The 17,551-nt window shown below is 49.3% G+C and overlaps 1 protein-coding gene across 4 annotated transcripts; it reads right to left on the bottom strand.

Annotated features, from left to right (window-relative positions):
• Positions 1-153: 153 nt before the first annotated feature.
• Mical1 (microtubule associated monooxygenase, calponin and LIM domain containing 1) lies at positions 154-11,135 on the bottom strand. Of its 4 annotated transcripts, none has more exons than XM_076858363.2 (25): positions 10,929-11,135; positions 9,200-9,512; positions 8,896-9,103; positions 8,530-8,634; positions 8,108-8,212; positions 7,842-7,997; positions 7,160-7,260; positions 6,277-6,534; positions 5,953-6,068; positions 5,625-5,751; positions 5,360-5,438; positions 4,653-4,800; positions 4,044-4,234; positions 3,809-3,897; positions 3,624-3,665; positions 3,330-3,413; positions 3,045-3,201; positions 2,644-2,729; positions 2,105-2,378; positions 1,877-1,965; positions 1,519-1,632; positions 1,323-1,416; positions 1,021-1,120; positions 853-926; positions 154-429 (listed from the first exon to the last, which is right to left on the bottom strand). In XM_076858363.2, exons 2-25 carry the CDS (start codon positions 9,455-9,457, stop codon positions 281-283), a joined length of 3,204 nt encoding a protein of 1,067 aa, XP_076714478.2. In that variant the 5' UTR covers positions 9,458-9,512; positions 10,929-11,135; the 3' UTR covers positions 154-280. The 4 variants fall into 4 exon arrangements, with proteins under 4 accessions (XP_076714478.2, XP_076714481.2, XP_076714479.2 ...); XM_076858366.2 differs by having other exon boundaries at positions 9,200-9,475; XM_076858364.2 differs by lacking the exon at positions 10,929-11,135 and adding an exon at positions 10,552-10,826.
• Between the last annotated feature and the right edge of the window lie 6,416 nt (positions 11,136-17,551).

Genomic DNA, 17,551 nt, shown 5'->3' with positions numbered 1-17,551 from the left:
TGACATTTTAGTGGCTCTGCCTTTTTCCTTATAGAGGCATTGATGAGAACCTAGGATCAGTTTGATTGTCACAATGTAGACATTAGGGCTCTGACACATCTTCCCTGCCTGCACACCTCCCCTGCTCCCATCAGCATGTATCCAAACCCTATCTGTAGCAGAAATATTTTTATTGTCAACAGTGAGGCCTCTCCTAAACAGCCTAGATGAGCAGGGGTGGCACTGTCCTGGGATGAGTTTGTCTTCCTTGTAGAGAAGAAGGTAGGTAGCCCACCATCTTCTAGCCCTGGGCCCCTGTCTCTGAGGCCAGCTCGCTGAGCCTGCGTTCCTCCTGAAAGCGGATGAGGGCATCCCGCTGGTTCACCACATCTACTAGCTTTTTCAGGACCTGCTCCTCAGCCTGCCGATCTGCTGCTGTCTTCAGGGTTTCTGAAAGAGAAGGTGAAACTTAGAGAACAAGGAATTAGCCTGTGTGATTTCTACAACTCAGCTTTGCTTCTTAGCCTGCAAAATGAGGTTACTCCACACCAGTGGTTTTCTGGTATTAGTAGCAGCAGCACCGTTTTTTTAAAGATATTTTTGAGTGATGGACCTTTATTTTATTTATTTGTATGTGGTGCTGAGAATTGAACCCAGTGCCTCACACATGCTAGGCAAGTGCTCTACCAATGAGTTATAACCCCAGCTCAGCAGCACTGTTTTTGAAGGAAATTTTGTATAAAAACACAACTGTGCAGCCCTGATTGTTCAAGAGTGTGGGGGCTTCCAAGTCCCATCTCCTGACTTTCTCCTGATTGTTGCAGAGATACATGAGGAGTTGCCTGATCCAAGTTCATGAGGAGTCCCACATACCTTCACGGTTCATGTAGCCTCTTAGCTCCTGGTCTAGCTGCCACTGCTTCTCTTCTAGGTCCAGCTCCTGTACCCTGTGGGGGTCAGGGATTGAAGAGGCACAGCTATACAGAGTGCCCACAGGACTGGGCTTAGCTCTGTGCCAATGCCACCATCAGTGTGCCTTACGTGATCATGAGCTCAGCCTCTTCAGCCACTAGGCTGTTTTTCTTTTGGACAAGATGCAGCAGCTGTTCTAACCAGAGTTTCTTTTGCTGTTCTGGGGAACCTAGGAAGAAGGGTTGGGATGGTCACAAGGCCTCTAGCTAGGAAACAAGGAGTCAGGGGCTTGGGGGGGGGGGTGGTGACAAGAAAAAAGGGCATTGGTGTGTATAGAGCTGTGTGACTGGACCAGAGCCTGGTGGTTCTGGGGTTTAGCTGGGGACTAAACAAAGTTCTAGGAGACAGAGTGGCGTCCTAGCTTCACTCACTGCTCTGGCTCCTTAAGGCAAGCTCCAGCTCCACGCCTTCAGCTTCCAGCTCCCTCAGGGCAGCCTCAATCTCATTTAGTCGCCGCTGGATTGTCTGAGAGGGTACAAGATTACTCAACAACAGTGCTAGAGGAGCTCTGATCCAAACACAGAACTGTGACCCCTGTGAGAACTTCTAGCAACCCCTAGGCCTCACCTGGGCCTTGCAGAATCTCTTCATCTCCTCCTCCTTAGCCCGGCGCAGTAGAGTCCGGTGCCATGTAGGGTACTTGTTCATGGTGTCCGAGTTCTTGGCCAGTGTCAGCAGGGCCTGTGGGAGGGTTGGGCCAGTCAGGGGTAGGAGTGCGTAAAACTGGGAAGGGGAGAAAAGAGGCTGGAAGTGGGCTTAGTTCTGCTAGACAAGATGGAGACCTAAAGGCATAAATGTCAGACTAGGTGAGAGGACATTCCAAGAGGATGCAGCAGGCTGTGGTTTCTCCTGTGGTGAGAGTGGAGAGTATTAGTGGCTGTATGCTGGCTTGGACAGAGTGGGTGGCCAAGTTCCTGCCAGTCACCTGCTCCAAGTCTGAGTCCAAAGGCACATCTTCCTCTTCCTCTTCACTGGAGGAAGGACTCTCTTCCTCCTTCTCTATGTCCTTAAGAACTGAGCAGATGAGAGGGAGACATGGCTTAGTACCCTCATGACCTCCCTTATATTCCTGAGAACCCCCTTGTAGGAATCCTAGCACTCCTAACCCTCCACACCCCAGGTTGCCACAGTTGTGGAATGAGCAGTCAGTCACCTTGCTGACTCTGGCCTGGCATACCCCAGCCCATAAAGCTGCCTTCCAGGGCCTGGCGGGCCAAGGCCGAGCAGCTGCGGGGGGGCTTGGGAGGAGGCTCTGTTTCGGGATCAGGGTTAATGTTAAGAGAGGAGAGCCGCTGGCGTTCCAGGCTGGAGAGGCGGATTAGCCGACGGTTAGACTGGCTGGGGCTTGGGACAGGACTGGCGTCCTCCTGTGGGGCTGTGTGAGTCAACGGGCCTGGCAGGTTGTCCTCACTTGGTGTGGGAAGCTCCTGGAAAAGCCACCATGTGATCTGGTTAGGAATCTGTATAGTGTAGAGGTTGAAACCACTCCTTTTGAGCCAATGTGTGCCCTGGCATTTACTTAACACCATCCAGTAGACATTGTCTAGTAGTGCTCTGGATACTGGAATATAACACTAAATACAACCAGACAAACATTCCTGCTTTCGAGGAGCTTACAGTCCAGTGGAGGACAGCATTCACTTAACCCCCAGCAGAGTTTTGGGCTGAGACACCCCCTTTACCCACACTCACAGTTTTTACAGGGTTCTCAGGTCCTATTTCACTGCCATCCTCCTTGTGGCCTGGCTGGGGCAGATGCTGGAGACAGTAGAAATGTCCTGAAAAGAGTAGATCTAGGCATCAGGAATAGAGAGCTCAGTGCCCAGATGTTCAAAAATTTATCAGGGGAGGTAGAGGCTACAGGAGTTGCAGGTACCATTCTGCCAGCCTCCTGATTCCTTAGAACCCCATACCTGGAGCTTTGGAGAGGACAGAAGTCTCCAAGCTCAGAGGAAGAAAGTGCCATGTTGAGCTATTTCCACCTCCTGCCCACCATCCGTTTTCCTCTCCATCCTCAAGCTCCTTCCCCTGCAGCTCCACCCCCAACCCCACCAGGCTCAAAGTCCTTCTAGCAGTCTCCCAGGCCCACTCACCATCTCCTGGATGCTGCCCATAGTCACCTGGCCACAATGTGGCCTCACAAGTATGGCAGCGGAAGCAGCTCCGGTGGAAGAAATGGCCATCCACACAGAAGCGTTCCAGAATGTAGAGGTGTTTCCCACAGAGTGCACACAGGTCCCCAGCACTGGCCTGCAAAGACCCCCAGGACACAGGTCAGCTGGAGCCAAGGCTTAGCTACAAAGTTTTTCCCTTTCCCTGCAACACTCCTTCCCTGCCCTCCGCACGCCTCTGCCTGTAGACACCACCTTGGCTCTTACCTCCTCAGGTTGAGATGGGGGTGTCAAAGGTACACTGGGTTCAGGGACAGGTAGCTCCTCAGTACTTGGAGTCTCAGCCTCTACCTAAGGAGTTAAGTGCTCAGACAGGATCAGGTGGGGAGGGGATGTGTGCATGGAAAGAGAAAGGGCTGGAAGGGAAGGGACTGAGTCTAGGCAGGGAGACAGGATCGGGGGCTATAGGACCTGGGGTGGAAGGCAAGACCTGGAAGAACAGGTCAGGGAAGGGAAATAGGATATGGGGAAGGGAAGCATCCCACCCCTGCTTGCATTTACCTCCAAGCGAGGCTTCTTGCCACCAGTATCTTCCCCATTTTCCTGCAACAAATCCTATAGCTTTAAACATGAGGCCTGAGTCCCAGGTCTCCCCTTCTCCCATTCTGAATATCATCCTCTCCATTATCCCAGGGATCTCACTGGACACCCCCAGCCCAGCTCCAACCCTGCTCCAGGTTCTCCACCTTAGCCCGGGTCCGTTGCAGGGTTCTCTGGAGTTTGCCAAGGAACAGTACAGCACTAGAGGTACCTGGAGAGACTTGGCTAATAGGACCTGCAGGCAGAATTTGGGTGTCAGGGTAGGTGAGGGGTCGATACTGCACCTCCAAACAGTCACTCTCCCACCCAGGTGGATCCTCAGAGGTCACCCCCTCCTCTTTCCCTTTCACATTCCCTGACCCCATCTACCCTCCAGCTCACCTGGGTTGTGGGACATGCTCTTGAAGGCACTGTGGAAGTGGCTAAGGTAGGCAATGAGGCCTAGTGGGTCACTGCCTGCCACCACTGCCTGTGCAGACAACACTGGTGTGATGCCTAGCTCATGCTCTGCTGCGTGCAGTGCCCAGGTAGTTGCTTCCAGAGCCCCCACCCCTTGCAGCTCTGAGGGTTCCCTGTGGGATGTCAAAGAGAGAAGCCAATGGGAGGCAAGAACCTGGTTCTACTGTTAGGGGAGAGGGATGGGGAGTTAAGGCCAGCAGGATGGGCAGGGGATCCATAAGGGAGATGAGGGCACATAAGGTGGTTCTCTCTACTTCCTCCCTCACCTACCTTTCCCACCAACAGTGACAAACATTTTTGGCCTTGGAGGCCTCCTCTACCACTGAAAACCCACCTCTACCTAATACATTTAGTTCTGTGTCAGGCAGGGAGGCAGGTCAGGTAGGAATACTATCTCCAAGGAGGCAGGGTATGCACAGCAGGGTGTATATGTGTAGGAGTAGAACTGGGACTCAGCTACTAACTCCCACATGATGATCTCCCTACCAAGAGGCAGAGAGAGAGGCAGAGGCATGCCAATTCCCAACTCACAGCAGGCTAGGCCGCAGCCGGTGCACCAAGGCACACAGAGCTAGACCATCCGTCCAGGAGGAAGACAAGTCAGTAACATGGACTCCTGGGTATCCAGCTGTCTGCTCCTGGCACCAGCGTAACAGGTCCTCCTGGGTGCCCGCTGACCCTGGGAGGAAAAACTATGTTGTGCTCAAGGCCCCCTCTGCCCTACACCTGGTGCATAGCCCAGTTACTGAGTATGGCAATCTGTATAGGAGCTAGAGTCAGGGACTCCCTCACCCATCCTGGGGCACCACCAGCCTAACACTCACTGCGAGCAGCACCTCCTTCCCATTCCTTATTGGAATAAAGTTGGGGATAAATAAAGTGAAATCTCTGCTGGTTAAGTAGAGGGCAGAGATCTGCAAGCTGAGCGGGTAGGGAAGCTCAGAGGCTCAGTAAAGGTGTTTTGGGGTTTGCAAGGCTGGGAGGGGCTGGCAGAAGAGCCAAGAGCAGTGTAGTACAGCTTGATATTATACTGAAATACTTCCAGACAGCTGGCAAACAACGGTTGCTCAGGGCTCTGCTGCCCCTCTAACTCTTCAGAGGCCCCAAACTGCCCCACCAACAGTGAGTATCCCAGCACATCTCACTCATTGGTCCTGAGGCTGAGGCGCTCAGGTTGCTGCTGCACCACACTAGCTGGGACATATTTTGGACATTCCCCAGGAAGATGGCCTGCTCACCCATGGCTGGATTCCCTGCATCTGTCTTGTCACTTTTCCGCACAGGCTCCTTGGTCACCACATCGTACAGGTCTCGTACCTAAGGCAGCCCCCCTCAGGTATCAAGGCAGCTGACCACACAGCCCCACACAGCCCCTCAGCCCATGAGGGAGGGACCCACTTGAGGTAGGACAGACCCCCAGAGACAATGACTGGATAGGAAAGGCCTGGCCTGGGAGAAGAAAGCTGACTTGGGAAGTTTGGTGGGGATGCTGGGGGGTCTGACCTGGTTGGGCATCACAGCCCGGAGGTTCAGGTTGGGGTAACGGGTGGCTGGGTCCAGCCCATATTGGGCCACATTGCGGTGCATGTTTTCCGGGGATGTCTGTGACAGAAGCTGGTACAGGCTCTCACTGAGGGTGTGAGAGTGGTGGGAGGGGCAGGAGCATGAAAGGGAGGGCATCTGTCAGCATCCACGCCTCAAGAACTGCCAACCATTCTTGCATTCCCTTTTGCCCATACCCTCAATTGTTCCCTCAGTGCCCCCTGCCCCTTTTTCTGACCTTGTCTCATATTCCACCCTGCCTTCACTACTTTCCCAACTCAGGCCTCACCGCTCAGCCAACACCTCTAGGGGCTCAGCACCCTCTGCCCACCGCTTCACCATCCAGGCTGCATCGAAGGCTGCCAAGAAGCCCCGGGCCACTCCAGTGCCCAGGGGCCAGAAGGGCTGCAGGTCAGAGGAACAGGAAACAGCTCAATGAGAATTCAGTGGGAGCATCCCAAGCCCAGATATGTCCCAAGGTCAAAGTGGGGGAGGGAGCTTTCACCCACTGTGCCATTAGCTCCTCCCTTCAACAAGCTCTTCTTACCATCTCCCTTCCTATCAGGCAGGCTCCCCACCCAACCTGGGATCCCTTTGCCTCTGGAGTCCTCACCTCCACCAGGCAGTCCCCCACCAGTCCCAGTAGCAGGCGGGCACCGTGCTTCTCCTGCACACGAGCAGAACTCTCTGCCCGCAACATGCTTGTAAAGTCAAAGGCAGAGACATCAGGCCGCCCATGGGCATCCTGGGCAAACTCTAGTTTCCCGAGTTTGCCATGTGTGGCGAAGTCAGCAGCTGCCCGGGCAAAGTGCTGCAGAGCCTCGGGCACCACATTGGTACTACCCAGAAGCCGATCAGTCTCCGGCAAGTCCTACATGAACAACAGATCAGAACCTCTGAGATCTCTGAGAGATGGGTCATTTGGCCAGCCCTGTTCCCTTGAGAAGGAAGGGGCTGCCCAGACCACACAATAGCTGAAAAGGTAGCATAGAATTCCAATGCCTGCCTTCTGTCACTCATCCCACCTCAGGGGTCCTCGGCCCTGCTCTATTCATGTAGCCCAATATCATTACTGTCATTTCATTTGCCTTTAACTTGTCAGAGCCTGTTAGCCCATCTTTTAGAAACAACATACTTAACTTACAAGGTACTCATGAAAATTAGATGAGAAAATGCAAATTAAGCTCTCAACACAGTTCTTAGCACATGGCAGACACCATTCTAAGCATTGAAAATTAGCAGCAAGCAAGAGGCAAAGAGACAAAAATCCCTGTCCTCGTGGAGCTCACATTTGTCACAGTATGACTGGTGTAAGGTTTACAACTGGCATAAAGTTTAGTCCTGCCTGAATATGATTCCTGTTGCCATATAAATCCTAGGGGAGCTGAGCTTGCGGAGGTAGAGTTAATGCTGAGAAGAGGCAGGAGAGGATGGGGAGCCTCCACACCCAGGGGTAGACTGTGTCCAACCCTGGCCTCAGTCTCCCAGGGCCGCACCTGACGCAGCACCCCCAGTCGCAACAAACACTGCTTCTTGGCTGTCATCACAAAGTAGTGGGTGTCGTCCTTGTAGTACACAATGTTCTCCAGATCAATGCCTGGGGAGACAGGGCAGGGGTAGGAGATGAGTCCTCTTCTGATGATCTGATACCTCTTCAAACACCTCAACCATTGCTAATCTCTGAGAGTTGGGCTCACAGCTTAGATGTAGTGAATGCTCCACGCAGAGCCCAAATAGTCCTGGTGGCACAAAGGATCATCTGTCCCTGGCTCAGAGGGCCTGACAGCTTGGGACAAAGAAGGAAACTAGGGTGGGGTAGCAGATGGGAAACTTGCATTACATGGCCACATGATGGTATGAAACCAAAGTAAATATAGGCATCCTCTTCAAGTGCCACTTCTGTTTTCAATTTATATCATTTTTATATTAAGGCATAAAGGAGCACAAAGAAAACTTAGGCATTTTGTAAGAAATTTCCAAGACTTTTCATGCTGGATGGCCAAGTGGGGCTATGGCTGCTTAGGCCCTGCGGGGGCAGTTCTTTCCCCTTTTGATACCTGTATCACAAAGATGGACAAGTGTGGGCTTCCTTGGACTAAGGACAGGTCTGAGAGGGAGAGGGCAGGAGGTGGCCCAGTCAGGCAAGGGGAAAGAAAGACAATGAAAGGGGGCCCTTACCAGTGGCTTTGAGCAGGCTCTGGAAGAATTTCTGATTGTAGATTCGGGCCACACCACTGATCTCAGGCACCTGTGTCTCCTCCACTGTGCGCCCATTCACAAAGTTGGCTGTGATGCCAATAGCCAGTTTGCCACGCATTTCTCGAACAGTGAAGCCTAGCAGTAAGGGTAGGCTGGTATGGCAGGAGGACCAGGAGTATAACTGCCTAGAAAGACTCAGGAGGAGTCCAAAGATGCTGGCTATTCTGAGGGAAGGAAGCACTCACCTTCAGGGACGAATTTACCTCCTGCAGCTGAGATGAGGACATCAAATTCATAGTTGGCCAGTTGGGCTGGGGAACTGGGCTGGAGCTGGGCACGCCAGCCACTCCCTAGGGCAGAGGGTATGAGAAGCACAAGGAAGCCAGAAGGGGCTCCTGCTATTAAGCTAGTCAAATAGCTGAAATAAATGTGTAAGGGACTCCAAGGTTTAGAAAGCACCAGTGACACACTGTCTCTCATATAACATCTTTGTAGCAGCCAAGGAAGGTAGGTAGGAAACGCTGTTCCCATTTTGCAAATGTAGCTGAGGCTGAGAAGTCTGCCCAGGCCTCACCATTTAAGACTCAGCTGACTCCCAGCCCCACCCTTTCTCATGCACTGGCCAAGATCTCCTTGGTGGGAGTTCTGGAAGCACAGAAGTACTTACCCTTTCTAGAAGGGGGCTGGAGGCCAGAGAAAGTGACACCCCAGTGAATTTCCACCCCCAGCAGTAATGCCACCTTTAGTAGAAGCAGCTGAAGTTGCCGGATGCCTGAAAGGGAGAGAACATCAGGTATAGGGACTCAGGGCTGCTCAGTCTCCCGGAGCACTGGTGTGTGCTTAGTCAGAACTGAAGAATGATCTTAGAGATCATTCCATCCAGTTGTCCATTTTACAGATGAATGACCTAGGTCTTCAAGGTCACCTGGCTGAAATGGATCTTGTGCACTCTGCCTCTCTGCTGGCTCAGTGGCACCCCATCCCCCAACCAAACTGGCACCCACCCCTCCAGGCCACACTATATCATACTCACTGATGTGGTCCAGGGTGCCAGTGCAGAAGCGCCCATAGAACTTCTTGGCGCCAAGTGCCCGCAGGTCATGGATGGTGAAGGGCCAGAGGTGGAGCACATTGTGGCGAGAGAACTTTGTGCGCTTTTCAACCAGCACCACACGGGCTCCCAATAGTGCCAGCTCCACAGCAGCCCGAAGCCCGCAAGGCCCAGCACCTATCACCAGACACTGCCAACACACAGGGGAGGGTAGGCCTGGCATCTGACCTTTCTGTTCTGATTGCCACCCCCCATTCTCCACTGTGCCCCTCCTCCATATATTCACCTTGGTGCTGGCACAAGCCTGGCCCTGTTGGTAGACAGGCTGACCTGCTCGCTTGTCCAACTTAGCCCAAAGAGACTTGGCACTCCAGTAGTTGAGCTGGGCTTTGATCTTGTGGTACTGGGGCAGTCCCCCACCAGGCTCTAGCCCCAGGGCCTCACAGAGCCCCTGAAAGCTGCTCAGCACATCCTTGCAAAACTGGGCCTGTAGGAAGCTCTCAAAGTGGCCATGTGCTGGGTTGGTGGAGGTAGGTGAAGCCATAGAATCCCAGTGGGGCCCCTGAGGAGGGAAGAAGCTGAGCAGAGCTGAGTGGCTGCTGGAGAAAAAGAGGGAAGAGAAGGGGGGAGGCTGGAGAAGGGAGGAAGGGAAAAGGAAGAGGACGAGGAAAGAGCAGACTGGTGTCCACAGGGAGCCAAGGCTCCCTGACTGGCTCTGCTCTTCCCAGCCAACTTCCTTGCCAGGATCTGCTCCAGAGACAGTGGCTATCCTTCACTCCAAGTGAAATTTGCCAAATTTGGAAATGAAAAATCAGCAGTCTTGGGTACAGAGGGCACAGGGAAGCCATACAGTCTCCAGCTGTCTCTGTGTCCTGGGATCTTGAAGCATTCAGGATCTCTGGGAGTTCTAGGACCAGAAACTTGGCCTGCTTTCCCCAGGCCCTGGAAACGGGGTGTGGGGGAACTTCTCAGATTTGGAGATGGCAGGCTATCAGGAAGAAGGTTCTTCCCTTCCTGTAGGCAGGGACAGACCTAATAGGCAACCACAGCTGTTTGACCCAAACTGTTCCATCTCAGCCTCAGCCATATGCTGGGTGTGGAATATGTCCCCCGCCCAGGGCAAAGTTTTCCTCCTCAGCACTGTTGCTTGCCTGCTTAGGTTCCACTTCCCACCACCAAAACTACCTCCACAAACAGCTGGAGGATATTGCTACTGACTATGTGACAGACACCCATTTCTGACTCACTGTGGTCAAAACACTTCCCCCTCTGATCTTGGTCTTGTCGCAGCTTCAGTAAGCCATGGGAAAATAAGGGTAACAGCTGCCACATTCGCCTCTCCCAGGTTCCTCTCAGCCCAATGGACACCCTGCCCCATTGTGCTTTCCCAGGAATCTCCAGAGACAAGGCCTCCCTTTGTACCCCCTCCCTCGCTCCGGCCCACACGCAGCTTGTGGAGTGTTGGAGGGGCTTTCTCACGCAGAGGCAGAAAAGGACCAGAGGGTGTGGGGCACGGGTTGCTCACAGAGGACTTTGCAGGGAGTGGGGACTGCGTGCAGCAGTGGGGCAGGTTCCCCGTCCCACTCCCGGCTGCCTCTCCGTTGCTACCCAAGGCAGGAAGAGACTAAAGTCGCTCACCACAGTCACCCGAACGAAGGCAGACAGGACCTCAGAAAGGACAAAGATCCCTCTTGGGGGTGGGGATAGCAGGGAGGAGGTCCTCCGCGAAGGGGAAGAAAGGGCGACCCAGAATGGAAACGCCAGTACAAAGGATGTGGGAGAGGTGGAACAGCCTGAAGGGATGCAGAGCTGGACCACAGGCGGCAGGGGTGAAGGTTCACCGAGGCTCTGGACAGTTGTCTGGAGAGGGACTGAGTAGGGCGGGCGTGGCTGGGGGACTCGCCGACCAGTCAGGCGTGGTTCCCCAGCGCCCGGGGCGGCATTTCGCCGGAAGCGCTCCCCCCACCCCCACCTCTGGCACCGAGGCGCACCGCTGGCGCCGCTGACCAACTTACCCAGAGGCTCTCGAGCCCAGAGGGGCCGCTTCCTGCCCGCTGGTGCCCCGGGGCCTGGATTAAGGAAAGGGGCGGAAAAAGCGCGGAGGGCAAACGCGGGATGCCGCGCGCCCCGGACCCCGGAGTCCAGCGCAGAGCCCACTGCAGCACGCGGCGCAGCGCCCCGCCGAGGCTTTATCGGCTCCTCGTTAGCATCTAGCCGGCCCGCGGTCCCCCTACTCCGGGCGGCCCCGGGCCCGCCCACGTCTGCAGGGTGGCGCCCAAGGGCGTGGCTCTGCAAACTCCAGTTCTGCTCCAGGACCTCGGGGCCAGTCCGGCCAGATCACAGCCGGCAGTCCTGGCCTCCCTTCCACCCCGGCCAGGCCAGAACCGCCCGCTCCCCTGCGGCACCGACTCTGCCAAGCCCTGTCCGAGAGGGTCCTCCACTCTGCAATAAGTTTGTTGAAGCTGGCGGTTTCAGAGTGGTACCAAGACGTCTTCATTTTCTTTACCTTTCCCACCAGAAGATGATCTAATTTGGGGATACTCTTCCCCTGCGACAAGTCTGCTCCTTAGGCCCGGACCGGGGGGCAAAGAGCACAAATTGAATTTCCTGGGAACTATCTGCAGCTTCCAAGTGGGCACGAAAAGTAAGGGAATCAAGGGGGGCTTTGGGTTTGTGTATCGGGAGTTGGGGGAAAAGCAGTGGAAGGGGTGTATGGGAAAGAGGCTAGATCTCCAGCGCTCAAGAATGCTTTAGAAACTGTCCCTGCTGACAAAAAACGGTGGGCTCTCTCGTGCGGCAACAGCACCCAAAGTAAAGGGACTTGTCCAAAACCATCCAGCTAATTATCATTAATAAAACATCAATTCTCATTTATTGAATGTCATTCTAAGAATATTACCTTAATCTCAGTGTTCACAACAGTCCCATTTTATTAAAAAGAGAACTGAAGGTCACAGAGGTTCCATAACCTGCACAAGTTACACAGCAAGCAGCAGAGCTGATATCCAGGTCTTTCTGGGCTCCACATCATCAGTGTTGACATGTGACAAATCAAAGATTGATATATAAGAGGAAGTGACTCTGTTACACTGGAAACTCTAATGTAACAGAAATAAATGGCAAAATCCCTCTCCTTGAGATCCGGGGACCAGAAAGAGCTAGAGGCTATATGGCTCTTTCTGTTTATTCACACTTTGCATTTAGATGGGAGACCCTCAGATCCAGAAAGACCTAACACCTTATTGTTCCCAGCTGAAGCCCTGGAGGGAAGCAGGAGGAAATGCCTGCCAGGAGAGGCTAGCCAATTCAGTTTGGTCACTCTGGAAACTAGGGCAGCCTCCCAACTGGGCCCATTCTAGCTCTAGAGTGTGACACATCATTTGGCTTAAAATGAATTTACAGAATATCAGACACACCCACATTTAAATACATAGCGTAGAAGTACTCTAAAGCCTACTGTGAGTTACCAAGCTTTTAGAAGGATCTTGTTTCACTTTTATTAGCAAATGGCAGCTAGCTTCTTCAACTGTTTGTTTACAAAGGCCTAATAGGGTCTGACTTGACTCAGTGACTTTCAGTTACAGCCAACCAGGGTTATATGGCTCTCTGAACAAATAGTAAAATTTGTTTTAACAAGATCACAGAACAATAGTGTGTTCATTGGTGCCCAAAATCCTGCAATTTGGAGTTTTTCCTTATGCTAATTAAAGACATACCATACACTGGAGCATATAGCCACAGGAACACACTAGTCAGGAATCTAGAAGGTCTGGTCAGATTCCAGCTTTGCTTCACACTAGGCCTAGTGTGAAAAAGTCGCCAACCACATTTCAGTCTTCTTATCTCCAAATGGAGGCACTTTAACGACTCAACCTCCTCAGCCTATTTCAATTCTGAAAGTCTATTATTCAATGTTGCTGGCCCTATGAAATGTAGACTAGAAACAAACCAAGGTCTACTTTCAGTACTTCTTCAAAAGAAAAAAGATAAAAAAAAGAGTGCAATTATTTATAAGCATTTCCCTCTTTAAAATCTCGTTGCAGTCATGATCCACATTGTGTTTGTATAGAAAAAAAAAACACTGGCACAATCACAATGGCCAGTTCATAGTGGATCAAGTAAGTAGCTTAAATATGATGTGGATTTCAAGAGAATCCCATTCTGATTTTTTTTTTTTTTGCAAATAATTTTGCCAGCAGTGGCCTACATTAAAAGCCTGAGTCATAATAGGATCCCAGTTGACCAAATTATGTGCACAAATATGTAACAAAACCCACTATTATGTGTAATTATAATGTATCAGTGTAAAAAAACAACAAAAAAAGGATTTCTGATGATTTGGATCTGAAATGTCCCCTCCAAAGTATGTGTTCAGAGGTAGGCTTTTGGGAAGTGATTGGATTGTGAGGACTCTGACCTCATCAGTGGACTCATCTAATGATGGTTGAATAAACTACTGGGAAGCAGGAACTAGTTCCAGGAAGCAAGAGTATGTGTGTGGGGAGTCGGGTGTGGGGGCGGTGAAGAGCAAAGTGATGCCCTGGAAGGATTTTTCTTCTCCTTTCTGCTTCCTGGCTGCCATGCCCACTTACCTCAAGGCCAAAGCGAAGGACAGGCAATCATGGACTTAAACCTTTGAAATCAAGAGCCAGAATAAATCTTCCCTCCTTTAAGTTGCTCATGTCAGGGATTTTGGTTCCAACGATGAAAAGCTGACTAACAAAAATCCCTTTCCTTTGTCCCACACCATGTTCTGTCTTCCTACAATGCCACCACCTCCCAATCTCTTATGTCCTGGGCTGAGTCAGAACTAGGTTCCTAGCACTGCAGATGACATGTCTAATCCACTTTATAATATAGCCTTGTACCTGCAAGTCAGTGCCTCCAACCAAACCAATGGTCCTTGCTCAGGAGCAGTATGAGCTTGAAGAAACATAGTTCCTGATGTAAAAATAATTACAAACTGAATTCAAAGTGTAGACTGTGCCATGAAAGATTATGATACGGTGGCTTGATTAAGATTAGAGGGTAAGAGAGGCCTCCTCTAATTCTGAGATGAGTCATGAGTCAGACAGCAAGGGGAGAAAACTTTCAAGACTGAGAAACCACTTGCCCCAAAACTCTGAGGCAAGAGAGAGATGGGTATGTGTTGGGCAATAGCTAGGAAGTGAGTTTGCTGGAAGTGAGAATGAGCAAGGGGCTCAAGAGGAAGCTGCGTTGGGGATTTTATTCTATATGCAGTGAGAAACCACAGAAGGATTTTAAGCAGGGCAGAGTCAAGAAGTGTTTGCCTTAATAATGAATACCCATTCCTTTGGCAAGGAATCCTGTTTGATGCTAAGGGGGCAAAGGTGAGTTCCAATGGACCACCAACTCCAGTAGAGTAGGGGCTGGGAGACATAGGAAGAAAGGATCAGTAAGGATCCTTGGGAGGACTGAGTGCAGGCAAGAAACATGGTGTACAATGAGGACAGGAGCAGGGGATGGATTCAAAACTTTTGAGGAAAAACTGACAGAATTGGATGATGATGGATTTATGGTGGGGGATGAGGGAGGACTATCAAGAGTGACTCAGTGACTCCCAGCTTTCTCTCTTAGCTTAGAATGGATGAATTACAAATCTGGGTCCTTCACTTCCCTCTTCTTCTCTCCAATCTTATCCTGTATCCTGTATGCTGCTTTTTACTCAATGTCTTTTTCAAAAACAAAATATGATTTAATAGACTCCAAGATAACACAAGGGACCTTATCTTTAGAGGCTACAAAGAGTCAAAAGACAGGTTGAGGGTCAGTTTAAATATTTGCAAGTTTTGTTAGGAGACTCTCTCGCCCTTCAAACACAAAGAATAAAGGAAACATCTGTCCAGAAACGACTTAATCACATGAAAATTCTGAGGTGGATTTAAAAAAATAAAGTTTAACTCTAATGAAGCCTAAGGAACTTCAGTTTTTCATTTAACAAGGATAATAATAATATGAATTAACTATAGCAAGTCAAACTACTCCTCTGGAAATCATGACCAAATTTGTACTCAAAATTTTTTATTATGGATATTAAGAATTCAAAATAAATAATAAATACAGGATCCAAGAATCTCACTGCTTCTGATTCCTGCTCCAATTTTTCCCTCTTCCACACTTCACATTTAATATAGTATCGCTTTTCAGAAAACTTTTAAAAAGTTAAGATTCCTTACTAAAGGTTACCTACATGTGGTGAAGTTCCTACATTTTATGTTGAAAATGACTGAATGTTTTCCTAATGTAACTTTCCAGGGAGAAGGACATGAATATTATAGTTAATCTTTGCTGCTTAATTATGTATAAACAACCTGAAAGCAAGATTAATTATCACAATGATATCCCCACTTCTTTAGAGGTCACGCCTCTATACTGCCATGTACCAAAGGCAGGCAAGCGGGATATTTTAGAGGTCATTCCTTCATTCCTATTTTCAAAAGAAAGACAAAGCGTTTTCAGTTCATAAGGATTTGGGCTTAAGTTTGGAAACAGAATAAAAATCTACCTTAATTCTTTACAAATCTGTCCTAAACTTAAAATTTCCTAAGAGTTTGAAAGAAGGGCTCACTTATAGTGGTTCATGTTAGATAAGACATTTTCACCTTGGTAGTAACTTTCACTCACTTGGTAAATTTTGATTAAGTCAATAGTAGTGAAATATTAATGTGATTATTATTAAAATGGTAGTTGATCCATTGACTGTAACTTTCATGTTTTAGCTAAGTTTAACTGCATGATAAAACTTTAGACACAGTCCCTCACTTTTAGTTTAAACCCATCTGATGAAGCAAGGTTGTGGGAACAGCCAGGCTTGTGCCTCAGTTCTGGCTTTACCACTTACTATATAACCTTGGGCAACAGACATCATCTCTTTGGGCCTCAATGTTGTCATCTGTAAAATGGGCACAACAATAACAATACTACTTACTTCACATGGATGGCATGAAGATTAAGACCTGGTTTAAGGGGTTATAGGTGTGTCCTAGTCATGGCTCCCTTTCTTACCCCAGACACCTGGTGTAAGGTCCAAATTATGTCTCTGCCTTCATCTGCCCAAAATTCATGCTGAAGCTCTAATCCTAGAACCTCAGAGTGTACTATACTTGGAAATGGGGCCTTTACAGAGGTTAAATCACAAATGGGGTCATCAGGATGGGCTGATCCAACAGACATGTGATGTCTTCACATAGTCATCCTTCTGCCCGTGTCCAAATTTTTTCCTTTACAAGGACATCAGTCCTTACAGAAACCAACCCTGTTGACACCTTAATCTCAAATATCTGAACTACAGAATTGTAAGAATATAAATTATTGTTGACACTACTCAGTCTGTGGTACTTGTTATAGCAGCCCTAGGAAACTAATACGTCGTCAGTCATGGCCAGAGAGGACAGGAGTCCTCAAACCACAAGGTGCCTTAAAAATATTGTGTGTCATAAAATGGAAAAGGTTTGAGAAGCACTAAGATAGGATCTAGACCTAACACACCTGGCTTCACTCCTGGCCTGTAGTAAGGACTCCACATGTAGCAGATACTTTTCCAATTCATAAAAACCATATGTAAGCAGCTATAATGTAAATCTCCCTTAATCCCTCAGCATCATTTAACCTGTTGGTCACATCAACACAAGAATCATTAGTGGAAAATATATGGAGTAGAAATAGAAGCAAGTTTTGACTAACAACAGGCAAGCACATGAATAATTTTGTTTCCATTGTAAGCACTTGAGTCTTTCCAACGCTAACTCTCTTAAGAGAAAACCAAAGATTCATTTAAAAGCCAGATGTGTTTCAGTGGCCTCCAAACACATTCTCTTTTCTAAGAAATGCATGCTATATTTCTATACTTGTTATAACAATTTTAAAAAGTTGTGTACATTTAGTGTAAAATGAATTGTGAAACATTATGCTAGTCATAGTCAGGGACTTATGAAAAGCATTTTTGTGTACCCATTTTATTTGGGTATGGAGAGTAATGACTTGAACCATGGTCTCTGACTGCCTCATGGCTGTTTGTGCTGGGAACTTCCTGTGCAAATGTGCAGATCAAGATGGCCTAGTTGCTATGGTGATGGCCAGCCCGGGGAGGCTCTATGCAAAGGTGCACAGTTATATCAGTCTGGATCTTGAGCTCAGGCACCACCTCCTAGGTTTAGAGAATTCTGTGACCTTCAAGTCTGTCTGTTTTACTGGAATTTTCCCACAAATAACCTCTAGATGATAAAATCTATATAATAAACATGCTGAGCTAGCTCTGGGTCACTGTTTCTCCATCAGAGGACAGTGTCCCACTTGGTCCCTGCTTTTTCTGTGTTTTTTCTTACCCCCACCCCTCCAATTGCCCCTTGCCAGTTTCTGAATTAACAGGTCATAGAATTTGGGTATAGAAGTCACTAAATTTTAAAAAAAGGGATTTCATCCAAAGGGGCAGAATGTATATTTGGAACACAAAGGGAGGTTGGATTGACAAAGCTGTCACTTTCTCATTTTCCTGACTGGTGGTCAGATAATCTAGTTATGGCCAGGACTGAATCCCAACCTAGAAATAGGACTGTATTGTCCATAATAGGAGCCACTAGCCACATGTGGCTATCAAGCACTTGCAACTAAAAAGTGG

Source organism: Callospermophilus lateralis, chromosome 6 (genome assembly GCF_048772815.1).
Source record: "Callospermophilus lateralis isolate mCalLat2 chromosome 6, mCalLat2.hap1, whole genome shotgun sequence".
In the NCBI taxonomy this organism is placed as follows: Eukaryota; Metazoa; Chordata; class Mammalia; order Rodentia; family Sciuridae; genus Callospermophilus; species Callospermophilus lateralis.
The sequence above is the reverse complement of the archived record's forward strand: the minus strand, read 5'-3'. Positions and strand labels throughout refer to the sequence as shown.

Coding starts and splice junctions, on each gene's coding strand:
- Mical1 (XM_076858363.2), bottom strand. CDS start 9,457: ATGGCTTCACCTACCTCCACCAACCCAGCACATGGCCACTTTGAGAGC. Junction 6,069..6,276: donor TGGGGGACTGCCTGGTGGAG/GTGAGGACTCCA, acceptor TCTGACCTGCAG/CCCTTCTGGCCCCTGGGCAC. Junction 4,235..4,652: donor CGGCTGCGGCCTAGCCTGCT/GTGAGTTGGGAA, acceptor GACATCCCACAG/GGAACCCTCAGAGCTGCAAG.